We start from the raw sequence: 16,395 nt of genomic DNA, 5'->3' as shown, positions 1-16,395 counted from the left end.
TCGGCGGACGACTATGTTGAACACTGACGGTATATAACAAGCGTCAGATCACTTGACCGATTATTTTGGTGGCGATTTGAAAAGAAAGCTGTTTCTTTCCTTTATTTTTCTTTTCTGCGTCTGCACGCGGAGACAAAAGCTGATGATTGCCTCGTAGGTTACCAACGTCAAGTATTAGCTCTTAGAAATATTTATTGAAAGTACGAAAAGTGTTTCACGACCTATTTTACATGTGCACATCACTGAGGAGCCCAAACATGTTTCAATAGTTACTGGCTGCCTCAAAAACTTGTTCCCGAGAATAGAAGCATTAGAAAGACTAAATGTGACTTAATTATCCGGCGTTACATAAAACTACACATCTGTAAAGAAGTGATCTCTGAAAAAAAAAAGATTCTGGTTACCTGAGGGTGACAGCTGAGCATTGGCGGCCTCTCTAATGTCTCACAGGAGTGTGGAACTTACGTTCTTTCCGAAGCTTCCACCGCCTCCGTATATTGTTTAAAGATCGGAGCTTTGGCGTGCATAATAGGAACAATAGAGAACTACTATTAAAAGGTGAAACAAATGTAATTGTCAAATTAGCACCCCACAAACTGAGGAGGGTATAAAGCCCATCAGGAATAAAAAAAATATTCTCTGGAATTACAAAAAAAAAAAAAAAAACTGGGAGGGGTAATTTGAACAAAACATTTAGTGTTGTAAAGGTTCCTCGGCCCCGCATCTACGACAAAGACCAGGTTGCATGGCACCGGAAACTACTTCGTTTGCAAAAACACTTTGTCCAGGGAGCGCTTTTTTCTGGCACCAAACGCTCACGCTGTACCTCACGACGCTGCACCAAAGCAAGAATTTTTTTCAAATTCAAATTTTTTATTTATTCCTGAAGCAGAGAAAGGAGGCAGAGAAAAAAAGCAACTGACACGCTGCTTGACTAGCCTTTGCCCCCCCCCCCCCCCCCCCCCCCTTAGCAGCCCAGGGAAGAACGAACATAAACGTAAAGACACTAGCATTTGACATATTTATTATAGCATGGGAGCGACAACATCATCTATATTACGAAAAAGAAGAATGTAAACAAAAGAGAGAGAAAAAGAAACGAAAAAGTATGTAAAAAATATAACAACACGCGCAAAACGCATACAATCTCGTGTTATACTTAACTTTTTTTTTCGTACATGGGAATAACCATTAGGTATAAATTGAACATATTTGTTTGTCGAACATACTAAAGATATCTATATCAGGTTCATAAAAACGATTCAGAAGTTGGGGAGGGTGCATTTTAACATCTGATCCCCATAGTTTGTTCTTGAATGTGGCACTATCCATATCTCACCATTACGAGTTGGCTAATTTGCTTGTCTAAATGGAAGTTGGGAAATTGATAGATACACATTTTCGCTCTGTCTAAAAGACCTTTTGTAGGAAAGTGCTAGTTTATAACTATAGTAATTTGGAATTTGTACTATATTAAATTTATGACATAATGGCTCGGTATGACTATCGTATGCTGCATGACATAAACCTCGAATTGCTTTTCTTTAAGAGTGTATTATTTTAGGATTTGTAGAAGTCGTATTACCCCATACTAGAAAGCAATTGTGGTAGTATGTGTAAAAAAGAGACTTGCATATAAGTAGCATAACAGAGATGGGAATCATATCTTGGTATTTATATATAACCCCAACAACGCTCGATAGCTTATTACTTATCTGTTGCACAGTTTCGTCCAAACACAGGTATTCGTTAAATATTATTCCTAGTACCTTTACATTTTCTACTATGTCTAATTCATTTCTACCAAGTGACGGGACAGTCATGTAGGTTCGTTTTGTATTACGTGATCTGAATAGAACGGCTTTAGTTTTATTTACATTTATTTCTAAGGAATTTAATATCGTCCAAACATTTAGCTTATTACGATATTGCTTTGCCTTTTGTATAATTTGGGAGAAAAAGAGAGAGGTGTCATCTGCACATATGATGTAACTAACGGTATCATCAATATGTACTACATCATTGATATATAAATCAAAAAGAAGTGGCCCGAATATACTGCCTTGAGGCAGGGCTGCTGTTGATTTCCTGAGATCTGATCTATTTTTTTATTGATTTCTACACATCGATAGCGGTTTTGAAAGTTACTTTTAATCATCTCACGAGCGACACCGCGAACTATAACTTTTGAATCAACGTTACGTGATTAAGGCGATCGAATGCTTTCGAGAAATCTATAAACACTCCGAGTGTAACCAGTTTATTTCCAATATTGTTTAAAATTAATTATTTTTGCTTTAACAGCGCGAATTCATTGGAGCGACTTTTTCTGAACCCATATTGACGGGGTGTCAGGATTGAAAGTTTGTCACAAGAACTGTATAATCCTTTATGTAAAAGTTTTTCCAGATCTTTTGAAAATATTGGTAGTACCGAAATAGGCCTGTAATTTTTTTAGTTATTTTTATCCACAGTTTTATGTAAAGCTGAAACTTTTGCCAACTGCATTTCCTTAGGAAAAACCCCTGTTTGCAACGCTAGATTAAAAATATGTGCCAAGCACGGAACAGTAGACCGTAGTACATGATTAATAAGTTTAATTTGAAGCTGATAAAAATCACTGCTCCTGCTATTTCTAAGCCTTGAAAAACTGAGTATACTTCATCTTTATCAGTTGGATGAAGAAACAGACTGTTATGTACGCTGATCATGTATTTTGAAGCATGCTCACTATGTGTACTATGAAGAAGTTCAACAAAGTATTCATTAATTTTTTCTGCTAAAGTCACACTACTTATGTCAATACCATCAATTCTAAGTGTTGTTATCTTACCTATATGCAATGTATTTTTCATTAAACTATTTACTTTTCCAGACCACATCGGACCGCATATCCCCATTAAACAAATTGTTGAAGTATGCGTGTTTAGCTTGTCTTCGGGCTTTAGTTACCGGGTTTCGTTGTTTTCGGAAGGCAGACAAAATGGCAACATCTTTGCTAAGTACAAATTTATGATAAAGAACATTTTTCTTTTTTATCATGTTTAATACTTCATACCTAATCCAAGGTTTACGGGACTTATGGTGAACTTTATGCAATTGATATGGAGAGCAACAATCATATATTATACTAAATGTTTCTAAAAAAATTTGAAGGCTTCATTAGCCGACACACTAGACAGAACCACTCCCCAGTCCTCAGAGTTCACTTTTTCTTCAAATTTCTCAAGGTTTTTTTGCGGTTACGTTTCTAAAATAGACATCTTGTGAACTAATTTTTTTCCTCTTAAAGCCTGTGTCAACAAGGATAAAAGCATAATTTGTGTGTCACAAATTCATGGCGTGCACTGACCTTACATTTCCTGCCATTTGGTGGGTGTTGCTGCTTATCGTGTACGTTTTGCAGCGTGCTCTTTGCGCCCCCAGATTTAATTTTTGTCCGCAGAAACAAATCACAATAATTACCAGTGCATAGTGCTACGATGTAACATGCAAAACATGCTGTAACATTTGAGGCCGAGACGTATATGTGAAAAAGCACTTTATTGCGAAGTGTAACACTGGCAGCCTCTTGACCAACTACTGTCTGGCACATCAAATCGGGGCTCAATATATACAGATAAGATACACCGAACGCAGTACACAGCACTCTGACATTAGACATAAAAGTGCATACTTTATGGCCTGCTGTTATCAGATACACGCAGGTGCGACAGATGATTTTCAGTTTCACGGTAAGACGCTATGTCTGCAACACTTGAAAAAAGTCTCCACACTGCAAAGTTGTGCAGGATGCATATACGTATAGCAGCCTCACGATAATATGCGGAGCCTGATAAAATGTCAAAACGCGTGAGTGAAAAAACACAAAGTTGTAAAGTAAGGTCCTAAGACATCTGAGCGTACAACGAAACAAAATATTAGCCTCCCGAGACAGCACTTCGCGAAGGTTCGAGCTCATGCATGCTGATTCCCCAATGTTATTCACATTGTAGAAATCTTCGTCTGTCCTTCTCGCTGTAAAATAGTTTGTTGTTGGGCGAGTTGGTGAGCGTTTGGATACATGGTTTTGCGCAAAAAAGGTGTCCGTCTTTTTTGCGCAAAATCATGTATCCGAAAGTCCTTCGCGCTATTTATATGTAATTAGAAAAATAATTAAATCTCTATGTGCTTATTTTTGCTGCCTGGCGTTGTGTGCGGAATTATTTGGAAGACGACAAATTCTTATTTCTATTCCTACATATATCGTGCAGAAATGATTGGGTGCTCCTTGAGATCTATCATGGAGCACCCAATCACTTTTTTATAACCCGCGACCCAGTGTTTCGCACTGTCTAGCTATGAAAAAATCGCATTTCGCAGGTCGGATCAAAAGCTGGCGTATTTTCGAGTATGGTCCACCCGCGTCAGTCTCGAGCTGTTATGAGACTTCCACACAGTGAAATGTTCTGACGATGATAAGAATATATTTAATTACTCACCGAAGATTTGACCACATAAGTGTCGAGTATAGAGCATCACAACTACTTGATCATAGTACCAAAAATTCATCAATTAGCCAGGGTGATGTTTGTTTGCAAATTGAATTGACCGGCATCAGAAGAAACTTCAACAGCCAAGTCATTCTAGATAGTTTATCCATGTATAAGAAAATGTTCACTTGGGCACGCGCCATTTTGGGCCAGCTTCAATCTGAGCACGAAGGTGCGTATAGATTCTAGTGAACAGTTTTGATCACTCCATTCTGCATGATCCTTCGCTTACAACACTGTGGGTTAGGAAAGCGAGCATTGTGATTGACGCTCAGTGTTCCCGTCAAAGGTAGGCTGAAAGGGATTGTCCTAAAGCTTTCAATACATTGTGTAGATAATATTGGTTTTAGTTGAGTTGCGTCGTGAGCATACAGATTGTGAAACGTATTTTGTAAACTATACTTCACGATATATATGGCAGCCAATGTGAGCATTCTCTGATTTTATGCATTGTAATTATTACCTAAGTTAAAGCGAATAACTACGATTGAACTTTTTAGACTGCGAATCAAAGGGTTACCAATCACGGGTATTCAAGACGACCTAGCCCACTTCGTGACAGCCTTTATATTCAGGTAGAATTTATATGGCTGGTAAACAAAAGGAAGGTGAGTCGTATAAACACGACGTTTCTTATATTAATCCACACTTTTCTTTGTTATTGTGTCAAAATTAAATAACGCAATTTTGATGTTTAGTACCCTGGGAATAAAAGTCGGTTATACAGCGGGTAAAATAAAACTATATTGGTACATCTTTTATGGTGGAAATGAAAATGGTGTATATTGCCTAAGCAACGCGGAAAATATAATCCCACACTACGGTTCAAACTGAATCGGACTGGTTTTAACTGTTATATTTGCTCCCCGGATACGAACGGGAACTGACACCGAAAGCCGCAATCCCATCCCGAAGCGAACCGATAAAAATTTCGGTTCGACACTGATATAAAATATGCTACAATTTTTTTTTAATAAAGCGGGAGTGCAAACTTAGTCTCAATAGTATTCGAAACGTTTTAAAACTGATGGGTGTTGAGCAATTATTGTAACTTTTTTCCAAGCCATGAATCATCGTTTTTATAAAAGAAATTTCAAAAACACTTTTACCTTATGTTTGTAGCTAATAAACAATTCCCACTTTTGCCTAATATGTACCATGATCCACGATGTCTCGTCAAGTAAAGCAGGCGTATATCAAATTATCGCCTTATGCTCTACCTTTTTTTTTTTTGTAGGACTACAGTTCCTATGTTTTTCGTTATAATGTGCATGTACTTGCTGCCCCTAATTGCGTCTGGCCCGGATTCCAACGGATTTCACACGAAGTTTTACCGAGAAATAAAGAGGCATTGGTGGGATCTCTTGCTTCAACTGCGCAACTGGAGGCAGGACATAGCATTTGTAAGTACCTACTCAAGTCTTGAACACATTGTTCATTAAAACGCGTCAGCGCATTTGTGTTTTTTTTTTCTTTTTCTCGCGGAACACGCATACTGGCAATTAACGCGATCTAGAGAAGACAAAGCGCAAGATCTAGAAAACGATTATACATGAAAATATAATGTACGCAGATTGCATCTTGCGTGTGAGGTCTTTATTTGTCCGGGCAGAGTAAATCACTCAGTTATTTCTGCCGACCACGCTGATCAGAAATTCATGTGCTGCGTAGAAAATTTGACAAGCGGACGTGGCTCACAAACAGTGCATTGATTACTCGAGTCAACATGGTATAGAGCGACGCAGGAAAATACTTATCGCCAATGAGTTTATTCATCGCAGTCTACTCCTTGAGACGCGCTGAACAAACGCTATTCATTCTTCAGCCTCAATACACATAGCGGACGGCAATTCGCTCAATAGGAAGGCCAACGTGTTTTTTCGTTGCAGCAAGCGACCTTCACCCTTTCAATATTTAAGTATGCAGTGGGATGTTTTGCCACTTTGCGAAATTTCAGCACTCATGGTGCGTTGCTGAAGTTCTTCAACGTGCAGTTTAATATCATTAAAACGTCTTGAATACTGTACGTCTATTGTTTACTTGATTCTTAATTGCTTTTTATACTTATATATGTACAGTCGGCGCGGGAGTTAATAGCTCCACGCGAGCGCACGTTTTTTTTCCGAGGGGCGCTTGACTGGTGGCCTGCGATAGAACTAGAGATGACGTTAGGGTGAGTTCATGCGGAGTGGACGGGGGAAGCAGTCTCAATTCAAGGGAACCGTTATCATCCGCACACAGCGTGAGCATAGTTCGAATGAAAAGGGCAGATGATTCCGCAAAAGTCAACATCGCCGAACACGAATGAGATGGTTGCTTGGAAAGAGAGAAGACAACACGTCGCATTTTCTACACCGAATGAGATGGCTGCGTGCTCGGTGATCTTGACTTTTGCAGAATCATCTCCCATTTTCATTCGAACTACGCTCACCCGCAGGCACCTAAGGATGATCACAACGGTTCCCTTGAATTGAGCGGCTTCCCCCGTCCACTCCGCATGGACTCGCCCTGACGTCATCTCTAGTTTTATCGCAAGTCACCAGTCAAGCGCCCCTCGGAAATAAACGCGCACTCCCGTGGATCTATCAACTCCCGCTGCGACTGTACCTCTACTTCAACTTGGTTGTGTTCTCAAGATTAAATTTACATTAAAAGCGATAGCTCAGCTCATCTTGCAGCAGATAAATATTTTTTTACAGTACAACCAGCCCTTGAGCACACGTGGGTTATATCATACCTATTGATATATTATTTGATTTTTAAGCAGACAATACGCGAAATTAATATTCGCAGATATTGTACCACTGCTAATCAATTAATTCGTTACTAATATTATGTGCACAATATTTTAATGTGGCGCCAGTTAAAATTAGGTCTAACGTATATGGCTATTAGATAGTATTGCATAAAAACTGCATAACATATTTAAAGTATTTCTCAATGCTTCTTTTCCCTACAATTGCAGTCGACGCTTCAGCATGTATGGTACATTTCGGCAGATTTCCAGCTGTTTCTCCTTTCAGTCGTCATCATCCAAGTATTCAAAAAGTATGTTTCTTGAAAGGTTTTCCTTGACTGCTTGAAAAGCGTTCCTTGCATTGTTTGTATTTTGATATTATAAAGGATGTCCACATTTAATAAGGCTTTTGTCGCCCACAAAATAAAATTTGTATTCGTGCGCCATTGGAGCACATTCAAAGGATTACTCCGTGTACCCTCTGCCGCTGATCTGCTTTCCGTGCACGCATTTGAACATCAGATAATATGTTTTCTGTGAACGACAACAAGTGTTTTCACTTTGTAAGTGCCTTAAATTGCCGGGATAGCGAGCCCAGAGTGACGGGGACCTTCATATCCACAATAATGATTGATAAATACTTTATTGAACATTAGATCAAGGTTGTATGCTAAAAAAAACAATATCTAGAACCAGAACGTTTCAAGCAATTTCGCTATTAGTTTGTGTAAAAAAAAACTATATTTATAATGCGTATAATAAATACCTCATTTCCGCTAGTATAACTCCGTTTTAGATTGGAATGAAATACAAGGGGCCAAAATCAAAATTGAATCCAAGGAATCGAACTGAGGTATTTTGCGAGAAGAGAGCTTTCCTGCCTGCTGGTTAGATTTGTTTGCACAGATTTCTGCTAAACGGGTTTTATGAACAAATAAAAAAAATCACGTTTGTAGTAGTCCTCGACCAGGCAGCATTTCCTTTATACATTTTCGTCTACACACGGATGGCGAAAGAAGACTCGCCCTCTCTGATGTGCTATATCCCGAGTGCCCCTTTTTGTGCCTGTGAATTTCAACGTTTGAACAGCAGCCAAATCACTGGAGATTGCAGATAAAGTACAGGTTGTCGATCGGGTCAAAATTATACAAGCAAACAATTCAAGTTCATCCTTGAGTACAATATCACTTTAATATGACACTTAGTTCCTAGCGGTGCATCCTTCGATTTCGGAACAATTAGCAAACATCATGAAGGTGTTTTTTTTCTTTCAATTACACTTTGTAGTACGCAAATTCCGCTCTTCGTTTGCGTTGGCAGATGAACCGTCAGCTATCAAACAAAAGCTTGTTTTCTCGGGGTTTTTAGGAAGTAAAGTGTGAGCGTCCATAGCCTTGATCGACTCTTAAAGTGAGCTAAAGCTGGTGCGTCTACAGTTTGACAGCAGAGCCCGATAATGCATTTATGAGATTAAAGTAGAAAAAAAGGGGAAAACAGAAAAAAACTACACGCAGCTGAATATGTTAGATTTCCCTTAGCTCGCCTCCATAAATAATACCGAATTCTGTAAAAGCACCATCAATTACAAAAACAAGCATACTTGCAAACAGATCATGTGACAGCTTATGTCGCTTTTACTTCATTACAATAAGAAGCACCTGAACTTGCATAATACCTAGTAGAGCAGAAATACCCAATACAAGAGAGGAAGATAAACGTGCAGCTTATTTATCCATCGTTTAGGAGTTTATTTCTCTTACTCCAGGGAGTTATTTGTACGCCTTGTTTAAAACGTCGTATAGATCCCATATGATTCCTTCTCAAACCTTGAATCGTGTCTTTCTTTGCAGCAAAAAGTGGTGGGCTGCCTGCATTTTTGCTGTGCTGTCCGTTGTGTCATGTGGCATTTCGGCTTGGCAAGTACACGGTAACCACATCCCACCTTTCATGGTACCAGTCGCAGAGGAGCTAAGGTACGATATGAACTCTTAGATGAAGCTATACTAAGACCAACAACTGCTGTCTCTGTAAGCTATGCTAAAACTTTGTACTTAACAGCGCATAAACCTCTCACAATAGCAAGCACACACTCAATCACAGACACGAAAACGTACACACAGCGCTGAATCACAACTCTCTGTATTTTGTCTTCGTTTTCTTCTAATTCGTATTAAAACAAAATCTGGAAATTCTTTTGTCATTTTTTCACATATTAAAACAAAATGGAAGCGATAAATAATTGAAGCAATGCATGATGCCAGGCTTGCCGATTTATGTGTGAGCAACCGATCTCTCACCTTATTGGTGTAAAAATTGGCTTATCTAGACTTAAGATGACAATCGCGGACTATTTTATAAATTCGTTTTAACAGGCGGAGAAAAAAATGACAAAACAATTTTCAGATTTTGTTTTATTACAAAGAAAAAAGCCAAGACAAAATGCAAAGAGTTGGGAGTCAGCGCTGTGTGTATGTTTTTGTGTCTTTGATTGAGTGTGTGATTGCTATTCTGAGACATTTATGCGGTGTTAAGTACAAATTATGGAAAATCAACTAGCCCAAGCTGCGGTGCTAATATGCTAAAGCATTTTAATAATAACGATATGTACATGTTTTGTCATACAAGGTTATTATGAACGTAAAGTATATCGGTGGCAGCAAGCGTTTATTTGTTCGGCGCCAACCACAATACGTAAGAACACAAAAAACAATGAGAAACAAGAAGAATTAACAATCCTCGACATTCCCAGCAAAACTGCTTGCGTTATTTTTATATATTTCAAATAAACATACATTTTTTATGCAAATAAAAAAATCAAAAGTGACTCTAGCAAGTCGACCCTGATAATAAAAGATCGCCTAATGTCTTCAATTCTGCTGTAATTAAAAAAGCAAGTGCAGTAAGATCTCTCAACCTACACCGTGTTTCTTCGGCGCTTAATGCGAACAGAACGCCAGATTTGTCAAGTGCCGCTAGTATGCCAGGAAACGCAGAATTATATTGAAACCACAACTAGTTGTTTCCTCATACACGGAATAGTGAAACAAGTTCTTACGTGCCAAAATTAAATGAGGCGGTGCGCGGAAGTAGACAATATTCTGGTATTTCTTGTGTATAGCTGTGGTAAGTATACTGTTAAAGAGCCATGATAGCCCTGACCCATACTTGATGTGTACTTAAACGTGCCTCCTTTTATTACAGCACTGTTATCGATACCCTGAACGACTACTACGTTCTTCCCTTCTACCATGCCGTATGCTTCTTTGCGGGATGCATCACACTGCTCCTCGTTGAAAAATACAGGGAAGTGAGAATCTCGAAGGTAATAAAATTGCTAGGTGCTCTTAAACCAACTACAAACTAAAATACGTTTTTCGCTTTTAGTTGACGTGCTCCCAATTAAAATAAACATTTTTAGTCTAGCATGAATATAAATACGTTTCAATGAGTACGCATGACTTGGATATATCTGATAAAAGTAATGTTCAAAACCATCAACAAACATCACAAATGTTTATTAATTGCACACTTTTCCCCTTTCAATCAATCACTGCGATGCATAACCACCTTAACACAGACGAGAGTAAGGAGTGCACTCCAGCAGGCCATAATTAAAGAGCATTGTAAAAAAACCTAATTTTTTTCGCATACAAATATAAAGACGCAATTTGTGGCTACATGCTGTTATTCAGATCTGCTCACCAAGGAAGGTTAGTTTTATGAAGCGGCAGCAACCCTCAGAAGGAGGTGATAATATTCCGCGCTTATTAACTCAATACTAACTGCCCTAGAAAGCAAGAACCCCGAAATAAATATAACTGCACTTGTAATTAAATACCAAAACTAAATTTAAATCATAAAACTTTTAATTGCCAGCTGTCATTCATTAATGTCTTCAAGCAGCTTTAGTGTTATCTAGCGGTATGTAGCGTGACTGGAGAATTTTTTTCTGCATTTTGTTAAGGGCATTGAACAGTATACAAGCTCGGATATACTAACTTTATAGTTTGTGAATCATACAATTTGACCGCAATTTTTAGTATGAGTTCCAACTGTCACTGCTCAAACATGATATATAAATCTACAATCACCGCTGCGTTATTCTTCAAAGGGGACATATTAATCTACCACTCGAAACTATAGTTAAAATGATCTACTTTATTTAACTTCAAATCACACGCACTCGACATGGATAATTATCGATTCATATTTTATTTCAGTTGGTCCAAGCTTCTTTGTGGTGCATCGGCCTCTCTTGCGGATTCTATGATCTGTTTATGAAGATCGACTGGTACCGATCCAGAGACCCCACTTCAGAAACCGGCAAGGTCTTCTTCGCGTTCTCGGACAGGATGGTGTGGTCCGTCTGCCTTGCATGGATCACGTTCGCCTGCTCGACCGGTAGAGGCGGTAAGAACAAGAAATGTTAAAACGCTCAACTTTTTATTTATACACCTATTTCTTAGTGTTACGTCCTCAAGAACAGCTGATATCTTGGTTAGAATTCCCAACAGAAAGATAATTAAGAATTAATCCTTATTTCTTATTTCAAGAAAATGTGAACTTGAAAAGACAATATCGGCTGCACTGAGGATGTTAGGGAAGAGTGTAGCGGGTCATGAAACCAATGGCAATAGTTTCATTAAGAAAGGAAGTGGGAGAAACTTGAGGAATTACCTCGGAACAAGAAGATATATTTTGCTTGCCTAAGAGTACGGCACTCCATTAATTTACGAAACATTTATACAAAAATCTAAAATAGCAATCGCCTTGCCTTGAACTCAATATAGGAAAAATACATCGTGTTCATGATCCCATTTACCATTGTAAACAGTTCAAGCAATTATATGAGTATAAAACGTATAAAAATAATTCTTCTCAGCACTCTTCGCTGCTTGACTTGTAATCTCAACGTAAATCCTTAATACAGAGGTAAACTCCAGCTAGCACCGAATTCATAAACAGTTCAGCTGTAGTAGGCAGATTGACGCGGCAAACTCTATTGACAATAGAAATTTCCCCCATCGCACGAAAAGTTGCGCGAATGTCAATTTTATTAAAAAGCGATTCTTTTGTTAAGGTTCAATTTACAAGCGAAAGAATAACCAAATAGGGCTTAGCACGGAACACATTTTTTTTTAATGTCGTGTTCTGTGTTTCTTTCTTTTTGTAAACTTCCTGAATTTCAAGAACCGCTGTGCACTTTTCATTTGTTAGAGGGGCCAGAAACTGCACTCTGACATTTCAACATAAATATAACCAGAGTAACACTTTCTCCTTTGCAGAATGAAATGTTACTACTTATATGTTTTTCATAGCGCACGAACAAAATTTGCTATGCCAAAGTATATGCAGACGTGAAAGGCTCAGTCAGTCCTGTAGAGGTATTGACGTCTTAAAGCACGTTTCAAACTCTAAGATGTTATTTTGCTGCGGTATCACTGGATTTCAATCTAAATCCCACATCCAGTTTTGAAATATCCGAAGCGAACATTTTTACATTTGAATTTGTCTAACTACAGTGACATTGAAAGTTTAAAAAAATGTATCAGGTATTCCCAAAACACATAGGGAAATTCTTACAGAAAAAAAGAAATTCAAGAAACAACCTGGTAGATGCATAAGATATCCATAATTTACTTGAGAAAAATTTCTTCTTCTGTGTGGTCAATTGCGATTTCAATCTGAGTTAGATCCTAGGTTTCTAAGGTAAATACATTGGCGAGAGTCAAACAGAAACTCAAGAAAGATTACTTATGTTTTTGTATAGTCTAGAAAGCTCCAATGAAATCTAGGAAAAAAGAAGTCAGTGAGACCGCACCTGCGTATTAGTAGGAGGCTATTTATTCCAGAAATGTTCTTCTGTTACTGGTGCACATTGAGTGCGCTCCAAGTAGTTTTCTAAAAATATACCAACTATTACAAGTTTTTTCTTCTACAAGAGCCCAGCCGTGTCAGAAAAACGCGCCCAGTCTACTTATAAAGGCGCCTAGTTGATTTGGGCGTCAGCGGTTTGGGCGCCAACCAGCTCATGTAAATTGAGTTATGTTTTAGCACGTCTTCCAAACACCCAAATTTGACCATGCTTGATCGAAGTAGCAATAGGAGGTCATTGCTGTTGCCATTAATTTAACTCAGTTGAATACGATATATTTATTGCAACTGCTAATCATATTTGGCACCATATAACGAGATAGGTGCGCATTGCTTAACAAAGCCATTAACTGACTTCGTTCTCTGTCCACTCAGGTATTCTGAATCGCTTCCTCTCCTGGGATGGCTTTGTGCCTCTGAGCAGACTCTCGTTCGGCGTCTACCTCATACACTTCCCGTTCTACCTCTTCACGTATCATATTGCTAGGGAACGGGTCTTTTTCTCCCACTTCACACTGGTGAGTGTGCGAGTTTATAATATATAAAAATAATCATCAGGTTGTTACAGGTACTTAGCACAGTACATTCACCGTGTAAAGATATTCTGTTGCACATAATCAAAAGTAAATATAATCATTTTTAATAATTCTTCGGTTTTAACAAAATATTTATTATCATAAAGATCCGTAAACATAGTTAATTGCAGCTTACATCCTCTTATACCAGTGAAAAGCAGATGCTATGCTACGCCCCTAAGCTTACTTTGCTTCCTATTAATGGTGGTGTTTCTTATGCTACAAAATAACATAATGTATCAAATCTGTGAATGTTTTGACCTACCATAAGTAATAAAAAAAAAGGCGGTTGCTTTGGAAGTGAAATATGGAACTAGATACGGATCCAATATAATGATAAATAAAAAACTAAAAATTTTACTTGGCGGACATCTTATTTTTCAAAGATGAGTTAAATATAATTAATAACATCCTTTATTTTTTATAGAAAAGCCACTGATATACCCGATTTCCCGCAGTCGTCCAACGCAGAATCCTGTTAAAAAAGTATAAACAATCTTCACTAAATCACATGTTGCCTAATATAACGTTGTGATATCCGTCGAACACCTTCGCAATAAGAAAATTTATTATTTGTAATAATGATATTTATTTGTGCTAACCTTCTTCAGTTCTACTGTGGAAAATCTGTGATTAATCCCAGTGTCTGAAAATAGCGTTCTGCCGTGCGATCTTAATAGTGACGATAAATAACATGTGGTTATCGTGAATCGGCGCACGCGCTTAGTCTATCAAATTGAAGAAACGTTATTACTATATACTGAACAAGTAAAAGCTAGAAAACTAAGAGAATCAGAGTGCTATTGTATTTATATCATTCTAATTTTTTGAAAATAGTGATAAGAATATCCGAAACCTAAAACCATCAGCGGAATTTCAGCGGAGTCCTACACAGGCCTGTTAAAGGCCTGTGTGGGACTCCATTTCAGAAAATTACATTTCTAGCTGCTTTTCATAGAAGTATTGTAAAGGCTGCTTGCAATTTGTGCATATTCCAGGTGTCTCAGTGCTTCTCAGTTCTCGTCTGGAGTCACCTGCTCAGCTACTTCATGTTCATTGCTTGCGAGGCACCCACGGACCATCTGAGGAAGCTACTTTTCATGCGGGAGCGAAACAGCGCTGTGAAGACGGCACCGGGGCCGGAGGAGCATGTGCAAGCAGAGCGCATTGAAGACGGGTTCAACGGCAGGTACGGAAACGTAGTCGTCAAAGCTAACACCCCACACCAGAAGCCGAACTCTTTCAACATCTTGTCCTACAGTCTGTAGCACCTGAATATTTCAACGACGCTGTGATTAGTCTGGAAGTGTTGCTCGACTGCGATAACTAGATTGTTAAACTGACATAGGCGGAAATTTAGGATAATAAACACTCTTTCAACGTTTATCAACGTAGTTCGTACGTGAGCAGGCATTATACAATTAAAATATTTTTGGTAATATATCAAAAATAAAACACCTTTGTATATGTTCCAAAATGTGTGCCTCTGCCCATTATGTTCTTTATTTATATGCATAAGTCGTGTTTTTAATAAATTTGTTCTTAAGTGGGAAATTATTATTTCCCACTATATTTCTAAAATTTTGAAATTGTATATAAACTAAAAAATACCCGAGGTCAATGGCAGCTAGCCTTTCAGGCAGGGCTAACTGGATTGATACACAAAGTATCGCATGTGGGAAATTACTACAATTGCCGAAGAATTCTAACGAACGCAACACAAGAGCACACAGCACTCGCAGCTCGATGTCAATCCCCAGCTCCCAGCTCCAAAACGACAGCAACTTATTGACATTCTTGCTACATTCCAGGCAAGTCAAATCTACTATTTCAAACTTATGCAGACACCACACACAAAAAAAAACTTTACAAATGAATGAATCTGCCTTACTACTTTATTTATTGAGAAATAGTAAACTCAGAACTCCTAAGGTGCGTAAAAACTGTGAAAAACAGAAAGTTGATTATCAGATTTCTGCGTTACTAAACACTATTAAAGATTACTATGATTTTACACAGGCATTTTATAAATACAAGAAAAAGAATAAACAAATACTTATGGACAAAGACTTGTGTTACGCGCTGTAGAAATGTCTGTTTGTATGGTAACCTTGGGCTTTTTACAGGACACATGAATGCCAAAACTGCTGAGGATTCTTTGTTTATTGTGGCGTATGAATTGTAATTTTTGTTTACTGAGTTGCATGAAACGTACTTTGGTCACACAGGCATGTATATTGAAGCAGAAACGAATCCTACAAATCTGTATACCGTGCCACCTTTTGCACTTCTGTAAACTGCGGAGGGTGAAGGCCCAGTCAGGGAGAAATGCCTTTTGCCACTACCTCCCTACCGGCCTTGGCCCGTGAAAATGCCAGTAAATTTCCATTCATTAAAACAAATCTCTTAAGTTAAAAAATGTATATATATATATATATATATATATATATATATATATATATATATATATATATATATATATATATATATATATATATATATATATATATATATACATAGTTGTGGCGGTGCTGCCAATGGGAAGACGACGAAAGGGAGGACAGGAAGAAAGCGCGAGAAAAGGGACGAATGGCGATGAACGTTGTCCGCCAAACGCTAAGTATTTGAACGGTTTTGATTTTCTTAACAATTGGTATCAGCAGTGGGGTAATGGAAC

General features: G+C 38.1%; 1 protein-coding gene across 1 annotated transcript in view; it reads left to right on the top strand.

Annotated features, from left to right (window-relative positions):
* LOC8026703 (nose resistant to fluoxetine protein 6) overlaps positions 1 to 14,986 on the top strand; it is a 94,974-nt gene extending 79,988 nt beyond the window's left edge. The window contains exons 9-15 of the mRNA XM_029985489.3: positions 5,770 to 5,935; positions 7,498 to 7,580; positions 9,120 to 9,242; positions 10,471 to 10,591; positions 11,490 to 11,679; positions 13,519 to 13,661; positions 14,717 to 14,986. Of these exons, the coding sequence (XP_029841349.3) occupies positions 5,770 to 5,935; positions 7,498 to 7,580; positions 9,120 to 9,242; positions 10,471 to 10,591; positions 11,490 to 11,679; positions 13,519 to 13,661; positions 14,717 to 14,986 (1,096 nt within the window). The remainder of the gene's footprint in view (positions 1 to 5,769; positions 5,936 to 7,497; positions 7,581 to 9,119; positions 9,243 to 10,470; positions 10,592 to 11,489; positions 11,680 to 13,518; positions 13,662 to 14,716) is intronic.
* Positions 14,987 to 16,395: the final 1,409 nt, after the last annotated feature.

This window comes from Ixodes scapularis, unplaced genomic scaffold (genome assembly GCF_016920785.2).
Source record: "Ixodes scapularis isolate PalLabHiFi unplaced genomic scaffold, ASM1692078v2 PGA_scaffold3__209_contigs__length_174095766, whole genome shotgun sequence".
Classification (NCBI taxonomy): Eukaryota; Metazoa; Arthropoda; class Arachnida; order Ixodida; family Ixodidae; genus Ixodes; species Ixodes scapularis.
Note: the sequence above shows the minus strand (reverse complement) of the source record. Positions and strands in the feature narration are given on the sequence as shown.